The sequence below is a fragment of the Varroa jacobsoni genome, unplaced genomic scaffold, assembly GCF_002532875.2.
Source record: "Varroa jacobsoni isolate VJ856 unplaced genomic scaffold, vjacob_1.0 scaffold_355, whole genome shotgun sequence".
NCBI classification, from domain to species: Eukaryota; Metazoa; Arthropoda; class Arachnida; order Mesostigmata; family Varroidae; genus Varroa; species Varroa jacobsoni.
Window position 1 is genome coordinate 104,482 of NW_019213257.1, and position 12,000 is coordinate 116,481.

A 12,000-nucleotide genomic window follows, 5' to 3' on the forward strand; every position below is an offset into this window, starting at 1 on the left:
CTCCTAGTGATCCATAACGAGACAAAGGCTTATATGTCAATATGAGTTTTTTACTTTGTTTTGAATCGATGTTTGTCATATTTATTAAGACGCGCGGCTCTATTAAAATAGCGACTGACCTGCCTTATAATAACCTATTATAATTTATTGATTATTAATTATTGATTAACGAGTGAAAGCGATTGACAGTCGCAGGAATTTTCAATGGTACGTGTAAATAAAGTAACAAATAGTTTGAGGTTTATCGTACTTGTGTTATTAATGTGGTAACACGGCAGAAGGGAAAAACGCTGATGTAAAAGCCATGCTACATATAAATTAAGAAGTACAATGTAAAAACTAAATTCGTTAAGCATTGAGTAATAAAAATTGATAGAAAAAGAAACGATAAATGGTATACCGGCTAAGATTAGACCAGGAGAGTCAATTGAATGGGCGAATTACCCGGGACTGAGTACGGATCGCACTCATAAGAAGGGATGCAAATTAACTAAATATACATGCCTGTAAAATTTCGAGTAGTATGCGAATTGTATTTTATATAATCTTCGTAGTAATAATACTATGCTACGTATGTTGTGTTCATAGGCTATGACCATAGAGGTAGTAGTTGACGGTGTAGATTTTACGAAACTTTTTTTTAAAATTACTGAATTCCTTTAGATTGGTATTATAGTTTTGAGAAAAAGCGCATATATAACAATTAATTTATTCGAGGTAACAAATATTTTTGAATTCTTGTACACCTCTACAAAGTGGAATCTCTATGTTATGAAATAGATTAAGAACAATGAACATGCATTTATTTTTATCTTACATGCTATGTACCGTTTTCTGCTACAATCCTGAGTCTACAGAGTCGAACTGAAATGGTAAGCTTATCTGAATCAAAGAAAATCTTAACCTATAATGATTATCTTAATGTTAAAATGTTAATGAAAATAGCATATATTTAAACTGATTTCTGGTAAAGTTGTCAATAGTCATATAAAAATAACGTCGACCTAATATTGCACTATTTTTATTGCTATTTTTGCTACTATGTTTCTTTATGTGAACTGCAAAACCTAAGATTCGAGTGCCGCTCGCTATTGAGAAGATTGTATAATGGTATATTGTTTAATATATGACGCCAGCCAAACCCAATAGCGTTGTCCACAGTAGAAGAAGTACCAAAATTAGCAGGTGGAAAAAGACATACCAGACGGAACACTGGGAATATACACGTTTGTAATGAGTAAAGATGATAGCTTTGTCTGATAATGACGACATCGATTGAGTTTCTCTCCCGTTTCATCCATTTTACCCCCAAATTTCTGTGAAGTGAATACATTTTCATTAACGGAACGTTATTTGTCGTATGCATTATTATGATCTTTCGTTATGAACATTTCGCGTTGGCTCGTTGTTCGATCGGTGACTGCCCTTATCCGTGGCCTTCTTTCTGTCCGTCTTCGGTAAGCCAACGATGGTTCGTTTTCACTCGCTATGTTAATGCAGTAGATTTTTATCATGTAACCAGCGTCAGTGATTATACCAGTGCAGTAACCTGCGCTTAGCCTGTTGAAACCGGCGGCCTGATTCCGAAAATCGGTAACACTAATGGAGATCGAAGGAAAGGGCAGGTGATTCGGTGAAAGACTGCAATGAAGTTAATCTTTAAGTCATTCATGAGTGAAGCTATTGAAGGAGAGATACAGCTATGTATAGTGTCGCCATTTACGTCACACAGTTTCAATCAATTACTGCCTGTGGGCGAAAACATTTTAAGAAAATGAAGGATGTAATTCCAATGCAATTAAATTTAGCCATTTAATTATCGTTTTTTTAAGGAGTTGATTTGGAAAAGTTATCTTCGGAAAGGATCTATCTACTTTGCAAAGAATTACGTATTTGGTAAAGAGGCCAGTTTCAGCTGGTCATATGTTCATCACGTGTAAAAAATGCTTGTTCTGTATTTGATTATTTTAAAGGTGACTACGGTTATCTCGAAGCACACATCGTATAAAATTTAATTTACACTTTATTTTTTACTCGAATGTGTGTTAGCTCTTCTACTTCTGGAATTACACATTTGATGAACAAGAGAAAAATGCTTGTAGAATTCGCGTATTTCAATAGTCGTTTCAAACGTGTCTTATATATATATGGGTGTCAATATAACAAGTAGATTTAATAGATTCTTTTTCAACAGAAGATTTAATTCTGCGCCGAGAGAAGCTCGGCCTTTATAGGAGCTTTCGTTACAGCTCATCAAGAAAACAAGTCTGTGATTTCCTATGATACCGAGAACAATGGCCTCTCATAGCAGTCTCCACTATCTTAGCTTCCACGATAAATGATTTGTCACATTACAAAACTGCATCTCGGTTAGGCGAATCTCGCATATTGCTTACAGTATGTCTTCGAATTTTTCTCTACAAGACAGCAAATCGAAAACAGAACTGTGGATCGAACTAAAATTCTTCCGGGAAACGTGTTTTACTTGCGTAGATTCTGTCTGGTAATACATATTGGATCACATTCAGATCGTATTTCATCGTTTATTAAGTTCTGCATACTTTCCAGCACAATGCGTGCCATCACTTTTTAGAGGATTTTCGTCAAGGTTTTACCCCTGGAGCAGATTCATTGGCCGACTAGGTCTCCTTTTTTTTATCGATTTCCGCTTAAAGCTTTCCATACCATGTTCTGCATTTGAGTTGTCATACCGCGACGAAAGGCGGTCTCTGTATCTATGAAGGAGCTGAGCTTTATGCGATTGTGGTGCTAAACCATTGCCCTTTCCATGATGGTGCAGTAACCATGAATGTTGCGTGCATATTTGTTCCTCGGTGTACCTGCTAGGTGACTATAGGGATTAGAAAATTTGTAAGCCATGACCAATTAATTGATTAATTAAACGTTATTTATATTCCGTTTTCTCTGAGTTTAGAAGGCTTATCTAAAAAACTCATCTTAACCTCTCTCCCATAGCTCTGCCTACGCACAAAGCTAGTAGATCATATACGAAGCCTAGATACAGAAACAAGAATTTCAAAGGGAACGTTCGCATATGGTCTAACTTAGAGCGATCGTATTATACCGAGCCCGCTACCAGCGAGAGGAAGACAATAAAGTTGTACTCTGTAGAATTGGCTGTATGAATTTCAAGCTGTTTTAAGGCCGGATTTAGAATGTCTTCATGGAGGTGTAAACCACTTTAGTTTATATAGTATCAGAGGATACGTTTTACCGCTGCACGGGCCAAAAAAGCATTAGGAACCCATACCAGATATGTGATAATCAAGCTAACTAATGAATCTTATAAATATTTCCTTCAAAAATGCCTTCATAGTTTCTAACCGAATGCAGATATCTCAGCAATGTCTGGATACAAAGTTCTGAGTTCTATCTAAGTACAGATAACTACAGCGTTTTAAGAAAACAGATATGCTATTTTCCATAGGAGCTACGATAACGATCTCTTTCAACGTTCTCAGTTGTGAGGATATTGAATAATTTATTGAGTTAAGAAAAGATTTTTAATTCGGTACCATGTTGTACACTGTATGCAATATGACCTAGAATTCATCTCAATAAAAGAGCACATATGTACGAATTTTAGCTATTCGTCGGTATTGTATTTCGGTTATCCGTATCTTTAGTTTACTAATATAGAACCGAAGGCCGCTAGTGTCTGCTAGCCTACATAGTTATTTTAATATTATATAATGCGATTGGCAAATTTGGCTTTTTAGGAAAACAAAACGTCTAGCGACATCCTATTTATGATTGCCCCGTAAAAATAAAGTGTTAACGAGCTATTTTGCGATTTGAACGCTTAGTAAATTGATAGTTTCAGATTTGCATTGCGAGTACATGAGATTCACGAAGCTAAAAAGCAAGGTCTGGTATTATAATTCTTAAATTACTAAGTCTGGTTCCGTAAAAAAAAAGTCCAAATGCTTATTATACTACGCCGAAATCATACGGAACATATCCAGCCCAACACAGCTATCGAGCGTTCAGTTGAAACATAAAAAGATAATGTATGTTTTTCCTAATGCCAGCTAACAACCACATAGTTTCTCTGTAGCTGACTGCGGCTAGATTATAATGTTGACACTCTCAAATTCGAATTTGATGAGCGGTTAGGAACTGTACAAAGTTACTTATAGCGCAAAAAATGTAGACAGCACAACAAATACCGAAGTTATAACAGGGTACGAGATGCTGGCCCGTTCGTCAGTCTTCTCGATAGAGGGTAGCTGACGGAGCTACGAATACAGAATTCATCCTTCTGTTACCTAGGATTATTTAGCATAGCGGTGATCAGGTGGACAAACAGACGAGTACTGCATGCAAGACTCATGTAAGCTAATCTCACACGCATAATTTCTGTTCTCCGGTGGTAAGGTTGCAGAAAAAGGCATTAGAGATAATATGAAGTACTTCAACCAAATGGTTTGTAATAATAATCTGGGTCAATTTTGCATCACTCCTACTATTTCGGGTAGTTTTACTACAATCTCTTCCCTAATCTAAATGTTATATAGTTTATGCTTACAAAAATGTTACGAAAATGTTAAAACTTAAACGCCAATAGAGGCCACATAAGGGCTACTCGCAAATGCTGCTTTTGTTTGGCTTATCTGTCGAGTTCTATATCGTATTAGTTACTGTGATTCAGTAAGATAACGTGAATGTGCGTGGGCAGGTTACCCTTTCCCAGTTGCGGGGCGAGGGAGTTGGCCAGTGTTCTGCTTCGATCGTAAACATTTAGGCTTTGAACGATCTAGCGGTGTCTGTTAAAGTGTAACGATAACAGCTAAAATTAAAGGTTCGTAATTGCCTAAATAAACAATTTAAATTTTGCTATGTAGTAATGAATAATTAGTTACGTCTAGTCGAACGTCTCTGTAGCATTTTAGGTTCTTGGAGTATTCGATGCTAGTTTTAACGACGCGGGTATAATTTTCGCCGTGGACAAGTCAAGTAGTGGGTAGTGTACTCAAATTTGAGCGGAAGCATCTACGAACAAAAACCGGCCATTTAGTTAGGAGAGTTAGTGTACGATGAGAAATTGTCATTATAAGGCGACGCCGACACGTCACTTGTATAAACGATTTGATATTCTTTGCTAGCAAAAAATATAGCTAAGACCTAAGTTCACAACACGAACTTTATCTAATAACACTTGAAGTGCAGTACTAAGTAAAAGTGGCCTCTCTATTCCCATATTCATGCCGAAAAAGAAAAAACAAATGAAGCTAGTTTCGGATTGCTTATTACAATGATAACTAAAATCTATGATGGTTGCGATACGAATGATGCTTACGACATTTTAATTTTACTATTACCATTATTAATGTATATTACAACGTTTTGAAAAAAAAACACCAGTCAGTTTCAGGCCAAATAAGCACTAGCTGATATAGCACTTTCATTTATCCTGTGGCCAGACTTAAATTACTTAATATAATAATTCTACAGGTGAGAAGGTTGCTGTTTTCGGTACGTGACGAAAACTTCTTTCCGTGAGATAAAAACAGCTTCTTCCTCATGGTATCCAGCCTTACCCGTACAAGATAAGGGGAATCCACCAATACACGATTTGTGTGCACAACGAACCAGCCCGCCCACACCTCGGCAAATTTATTGCGGTCGTTAGATTATAGGTGTTACCGGAAAGCATTTTTCAGGTGGGTTTTAAGATCGTACGAAGTTTGGACATAAAACATTAACGAGAATATAACTTTTTGCAAGTAGTGTGACGCCTACAGACCGTGGTCGAATATCGGCAATTCCGATACCGATATTGTCGTTTAAACTGTATTGACGCTTCCACGCGTCAGACTGAAACTACCGAGTGTTTCTCTTGCAAAATTTAACCTATTTGACGAGTAGGACAACCGTGTGTAGATTTTTGGGAATATAGAAGCTAAGTCGCTAGAGTACCAAAACGGATGTTGGACAAAACAAATACATCTGTTTCTATCGCTCAGTAAACAGATAAATGCCTTTGCCCTACTAGAGTTAACAGTCGTCATGTCGAAGAGTGCAGTGTACTGTAATTTTTTTTAAAAGGTAGATATTTCTAAGTCAAGCTAATTATCTATTTCCTTGGTCTGCAGACGGCACAGTAAGGTAACGGTTACGTCGATATTAACTTTAAGAGAATTTCTTATACGTCGCAGCAGAAAGAGATTCAATAGCCCCGTAATTTAGTTTCAATGCAATAGAACGTCTTTTGAAAGCTGTGGGCAGACCCTGGCAGTTCAGCAAAATTTTACTGCTGGTTGTATATACTATCCTTATCTAAATGCACTATAGCTTAGTATGAGACGCAAAACGTATGTTCAGCGGAATAATTATTAATTATGCTCGAAACGATAGTATTTTTTTTTTTTTTTTCGAAGCTCGGTGTGTACGTGTGCAGTCAGTCAGTCATGCGTGAAAGGTTGTTTGCGACAAATTGTAGGCCGCTATGAATCAACTGCAATGCCGACGGGCTTTCTAGCTTCTTGCTCTCGGATTGGGCAGTAAAACATGTTTAGACATGAAAGAATCCCAGACCCTAGCAGCTTATTTCACAAGCGACACTTAACAGAGGAACAGTGCGCGCAAGACTTTCGACGTATTGTAATTGCCAATGAATCCGGAAGCCAATAAAATATTTCTAGATTAGATGTTTTTTTCGCATGGCTTTGGTAAAAACTGAATGGCAATTTAATTGAAGAGTAATACTGAAATGATGGCGTTTGGGCTCGTTGGGGCTCGACACCGTTCGTCTCCTGCGGTACACGTGTGGTTGGAAAAGCTTGACCTCAAAGCTGCTTTGCATGTTGATGAACGTTCTGTATGAGGGGTAAACATTTCCTCGCGTGCACTATTGAACAAACATTAAATGAAAAAGCGGTGAGCAATGAGTGTCTGATAATTAACCGCATGGTACATACGAACTATATAACACCGTATTTTTGCCGTGCGTATGTTGAGATAGCTAAGAGACACTTTTATGATAAATTTCATGCTGAACTCCACGCAGTGTTCTCGAAAAGTACCTGTTGCTAGCATGTCAGAAAGAGACAAATAGAAACTAGTAATAGACGTTATATAAGCGTTGATGACAATTTTTGTTAAATTTCAATGAACTGGAGATTATATTGGGGTTCTAAGGATGAAAACGTATAGGCAAATCATACATGTTTTTATTGAGACAATTGATACGTAACGATGTTCAACCCCGTTACTACGTCACCGTTGTGACTAACCGGGCGCTTTATTGCATTTAGCTGTAACGGTCTTAATAAAATAAAGCAACTGTACAATCATCTAAGTGACTCTTAACGTTCCATAATCTGGAAAGGCAGAATATCTGACGAGACCTTATTACACAGCATTATAGGTCGTTATTCGATTTAATATATAGTTATACAGTTTAAAGATTTTCATAGTGTTTGATTTCCTATGCTTCCATAATCTGCGTAAATAGGTTTCTTTGCCAAAGCTACTTATAAATTATGGTGACATATTCTGGTCATGGCCCAATCATGTTGTTCTTATGGAGGTAGTATATTGGTTTCGGAAATGTAGTGAAAAGCCATGACTAGGCGTCAGTCCTTTGTCATCCTACAAGCTTTTTCCTTAATTTCAGAATGAAAGTGTTACAGAACGTTGCCAAACAATTGCGCCAAACCGCTGGCGTATCTTCTTCAATTAAGAGGGACTCTCGGCATGGATCAAAACTCACCTCGGCGCAAGTGTTTGCCCGAGAGGATAAATATGGCGCACATAATTATCACCCGATTCCTGTGGCCATCGATCGTGCAAAGGGTATGCCAATAGTTCAAATGATATTTATTACCACGTCTGTTATTAAAAATGCCCTGTATATTTTACTGTAGACCTTTCAATTGTGCGAGTTTCTCTTTCGCCCCCGCTAATAGAATATCGTTTGCTATATCAGTCCGATGCTACACACGTGTATAGTTACTTGCACCCTTTCCCGACACGAAACAAATTGTTTTTCTTTTTAAGTAAAACATTGATTTATACAATTGTAGCTATAATGAACACTTAGCGACGAAAATACGCCATTATTTTTTGTTGCAGGTATCCACGTTTGGGATGTGGAGGGCAAGCGCTACTTCGACTTCTTGTCAGCCTATTCTGCCGTAAATCAGGTAGGTACTACTGTTGTCTGTTATAGGGTACCCAAAAAAATGTGCCTGGGAAGTGGTGCCAGGCATTCGTCTTACTGTGATTCTGCTTTTTGGATCTTATCAATAATGCCATGTGCGTTTTAACAGGGCCATTGTCATCCGAAAATTGTCAGGACACTCCAGCAGCAGGCCGAGAAGCTGACATTAACGTCGCGTGCGTTCTACAACTCTGTCCTCGGGGAATTCGAAGAGTATGTTACAAAACTGTTTGGCTTTGACAAGCTTCTACCAATGAACACAGGTGAATCCGACTTCTGAAGTGGTCTTCGAACGGATTTTGGTGAACCGCCTAAACGTGTTTTGAGCAAAGACACATTACAGAAACAATGTGCTATATTATTGGTCTGAATTATTTTCGCCGTTACTGTGTACGGCGTATTCAATGCTGCGACGGTATTCTTCAGAAACAGATTTTTAATTCATCCAACTTTGTATATCATGTGTGCAATTGCTTTGTACTTACAGGAGTTGAGGCAGATGAGACCGCTTGCAAATTGGCACGTCGCTGGGGATATGACGTGAAGGGAATCCCCGAGAACAAAGCAAAAATTGTGTTCTGCAATGAGAACTTCTGGGGTCGAACGTTGGCGGCCATTTCCGCCTCGACGGACCCTTCTTCGTACAAAGGCTTTGGCCCATTTATGCCGGGTTTTGAACTTATCCCTTATAATGATCTAAAGGCTCTCGAGACAAAACTTCAAGATCCACATGTATGTGGTTTTATGGTTGAGCCAATTCAGGGCGAGGCAGGTGTTGTGGTACCTGATGAAGGTTTTCTCCGGGGTGTGCGGGAACTGTGCACGAAATACAATGTACTTTGGATCGCCGACGAAATCCAGACAGGACTTGGACGATGCGGAAAGTAGGTACCATTTATAAATAAAAATTAATTTCTTAAGTCTGAAAGTAGATTAAATTAAGTTTATTTAAGAGCATTGTCACACATTTGATTTAGAACGATTTCAGAAGATTCTTATCAAATTGAAGTCGAGACTAATCAAGAAGTATATTTCAGACTACTTTGCGTTGATCATGAATCTGTTAAGCCTGATATACTTACACTAGGAAAGGCTCTTTCAGGTAAGTGTAATAGAGTTGGATTATTTAATGATTCATTCCACGATTTCGGAGGCGCTTAAGCCTTTAGGCGGAAAATTTTAAGCAGTAAATTGCGAAATATCGCCTTCTTACTTTTTAACGAGTTTGAAAAATATTGTTCCATACACAGTTCTACCACTGAAGGTCGAATAGGTGAACTAAATCTTCAGTGTGAATGACAAAATCTTTCAGGTTTCCTACCAATAGTCAGCGGTTGCAGGAGTACACGATCCTGTTTAGATTCGTAGAAGAACTGCAGAGTACAAAAGCAAACTGTTGCTATTCGTTTCAGGCGGTGTTTACCCCGTATCAGCAGCACTTTGCAACGACGACATTATGATGGTGATTAAGCCGGGGCAACACGGTTCAACGTACGGTGGCAACCCTCTTGCTGCAAAGGTGGGTATCGCCGCTCTTGAAGTTCTGCTTGAAGAGAACCTCATTGAAAACTCGGAAAAAATGGGAAACATTTTTCGAAGGGAGATGCAGAAACTACTGCCAGGTGTCGTTAAAGCGGTACGAGGCAAGGGGCTCTTCAATGCCATTGTCATTGACTCTCGTGAGTATGGTCTAATCATGGTTTTGCAAATCTTCTTTATAATTGTACGAAATGGCTACCAAATATGCGGCTTCTTCGAACGCGTGCAATTAAGATTAGCTTTCTTTTTTCGTTACTGCTTTTTTTTTCTAAGAAAGATATCTCGGCGTGACTTTATGGAATAAGATACTGTAACCTTTAGATTTAGATAACCGTTGATTTAGAACCTTTCACCACATATTTTTGGTAGTGATAACACGGCCTTTTCTTACGTTTGCAGAATATGACGCTTGGGATCTATGCCTTCGCTTTAAAGAAAACGGTCTTCTGGCTAAACCTACCCATGGGGACAAAATTCGTCTTGCGCCACCATTAACCATTAGCGAAGCGGAGCTCCTAGAATGCATTGACATTATTGCCCGAACCATATCAACACTTAAATAGTTTGATACCTGCTGGCTGTTGATCAAGCGATCATTCCAGTTGTGTCGCACAACTATTCTACTTTGTATAGCTTATAAACAGTTTCACAGTGTGTATTTGTGGGAAAGACATGTTGAGCATCAAATGCGAACTACTTTAATCCTATTAAGTATATAACAACAAGAGCCAATGGTTATATCTAGAAGTTCTCAGATGGTATATGCGAATGTGTGCATTCTGTTAACGTAAAAAACCTTTTCATAGATAATTTAATAATAACGTAGATACCTTTTGATAAGAACAGCTTACCCAAGTATTTGTTGATTTATTGGAACACAGCCCGAGGGCATGTCAGGCAGGGAGGATTTTAATGTAACTAAATAAAGACGTTAATTTTGATTATAATAGTGCATTCTGTTATGAACAATGTGTAACCATAGGTCAACTGATCGGTAGATGTGGGTTTATTTGCTTAGTTTAGTTATTAACTTGAATTATTCAGTGGAGGATGCTCGAAACGTATTCATATTCGACTAAAAACAAAATTTAGATTCGAATTATAATAAACTTAGTTTTGCTAGCGTCCACAGAATGCTTTTTGTGCTATTATTTATTTATATTTAGTCTGAATTATTCGAGAAAGTATGCAAAACGGTTTTATTGAAAAACTAACGCTAAACGTTCGTTTCAGTTCGTATTCGGTGAGCTCTTTTCGAAATTCTGATGATTAATGAAGCAATTCATTCATTCGACACTACATTACGTACAAATGTAAAATAATGATTTTCGTTTTTCGATATACGTCGTATACGTTTCGAAATACGAAAGTCGTCAACGACAGATACGAGTCTGGTCTTTCAAACCAACAAATTTCGTATAATTGCATAAATGTTGTCACCAAAGTATACTCGTACATTCAAGCGTCCTTTTTGGCAATTCGATCAAAAAGCACGAAATTCGATATAACGCTATTGATCGCGACTATTTATCTTTTACAATTTGGAGCTAGACCGTCTACTGAGACAAAATGCATTGCTTGGAAAAGGAACTGTACTCCACAAATAACGTAATAATCATTAATAAAGTAAAAAAAAAAAAAAAAAAAAAAAGATGCTACGATTAAGCACATCTTTCCTAATGATTAAAACAGATTTCAAAATGCGTGATGCTGAAGACTCAAGTACATTTTTTAATGTCTGGAAAAAGTCAACTTGGGTCCAGCTTTATATTTTTTAAATTTAGCGCGCTGAATATTCATTACTTCCAAGATAGGTTTCTGTCTGAAAAATCTTCTTGCAGCATCTCAATACAATACCGTTCAATAAATCTAAAAAGGAAGCTTCTACATAGTCACAACTAGGACTAGCAGCATTGGCCTTGTATTAAAAATTTCCTAGAAACAACGAAGGAAGATCCCAAAATGAGTTTGATTTTGTTTTACAATAATGCTGTTTTATGACGAAAGGTCAAGACGCGTATGAAGATTATATTTGAAGTAACTAAGCCTGCTGCTGGTAGTACCAATATATAAGATCTTGAGAAGTTTAGCATACCACCCTACGAGGACGTAATTCGTATTGTTTTGATGTATTGGCTATACCCCCTTCTATCTATTGCTCAGTAATTACATTCGGCAGGAAGTAAGACACGTGCTGCTCTGACGCAATAATTCTATGGGCCTATGCAATAAGGCAAAAATCCTGATTCGTTTTAGAGTGTCACAAGATGCGTGCG

The 12,000-nt window shown here is 37.7% G+C and overlaps 1 protein-coding gene across 1 annotated transcript; it reads left to right on the plus strand.

The window, feature by feature from the left end:
- Positions 1 to 4,717: 4,717 nt before the first annotated feature.
- Positions 4,718 to 10,671, plus strand: Oat (Ornithine aminotransferase precursor). The gene is made up of 9 exons (XM_022831820.2): positions 4,718 to 4,822; positions 5,476 to 5,684; positions 7,640 to 7,818; positions 8,098 to 8,168; positions 8,295 to 8,448; positions 8,673 to 9,069; positions 9,223 to 9,287; positions 9,598 to 9,864; positions 10,124 to 10,671. The coding sequence occupies exons 3-9, from the start codon at positions 7,641 to 7,643 to the stop codon at positions 10,285 to 10,287; spliced, it is 1,296 nt and encodes a 431-aa protein (XP_022687555.1). The 5' UTR covers positions 4,718 to 4,822; positions 5,476 to 5,684; position 7,640; the 3' UTR covers positions 10,288 to 10,671.
- Positions 10,672 to 12,000: the final 1,329 nt, after the last annotated feature.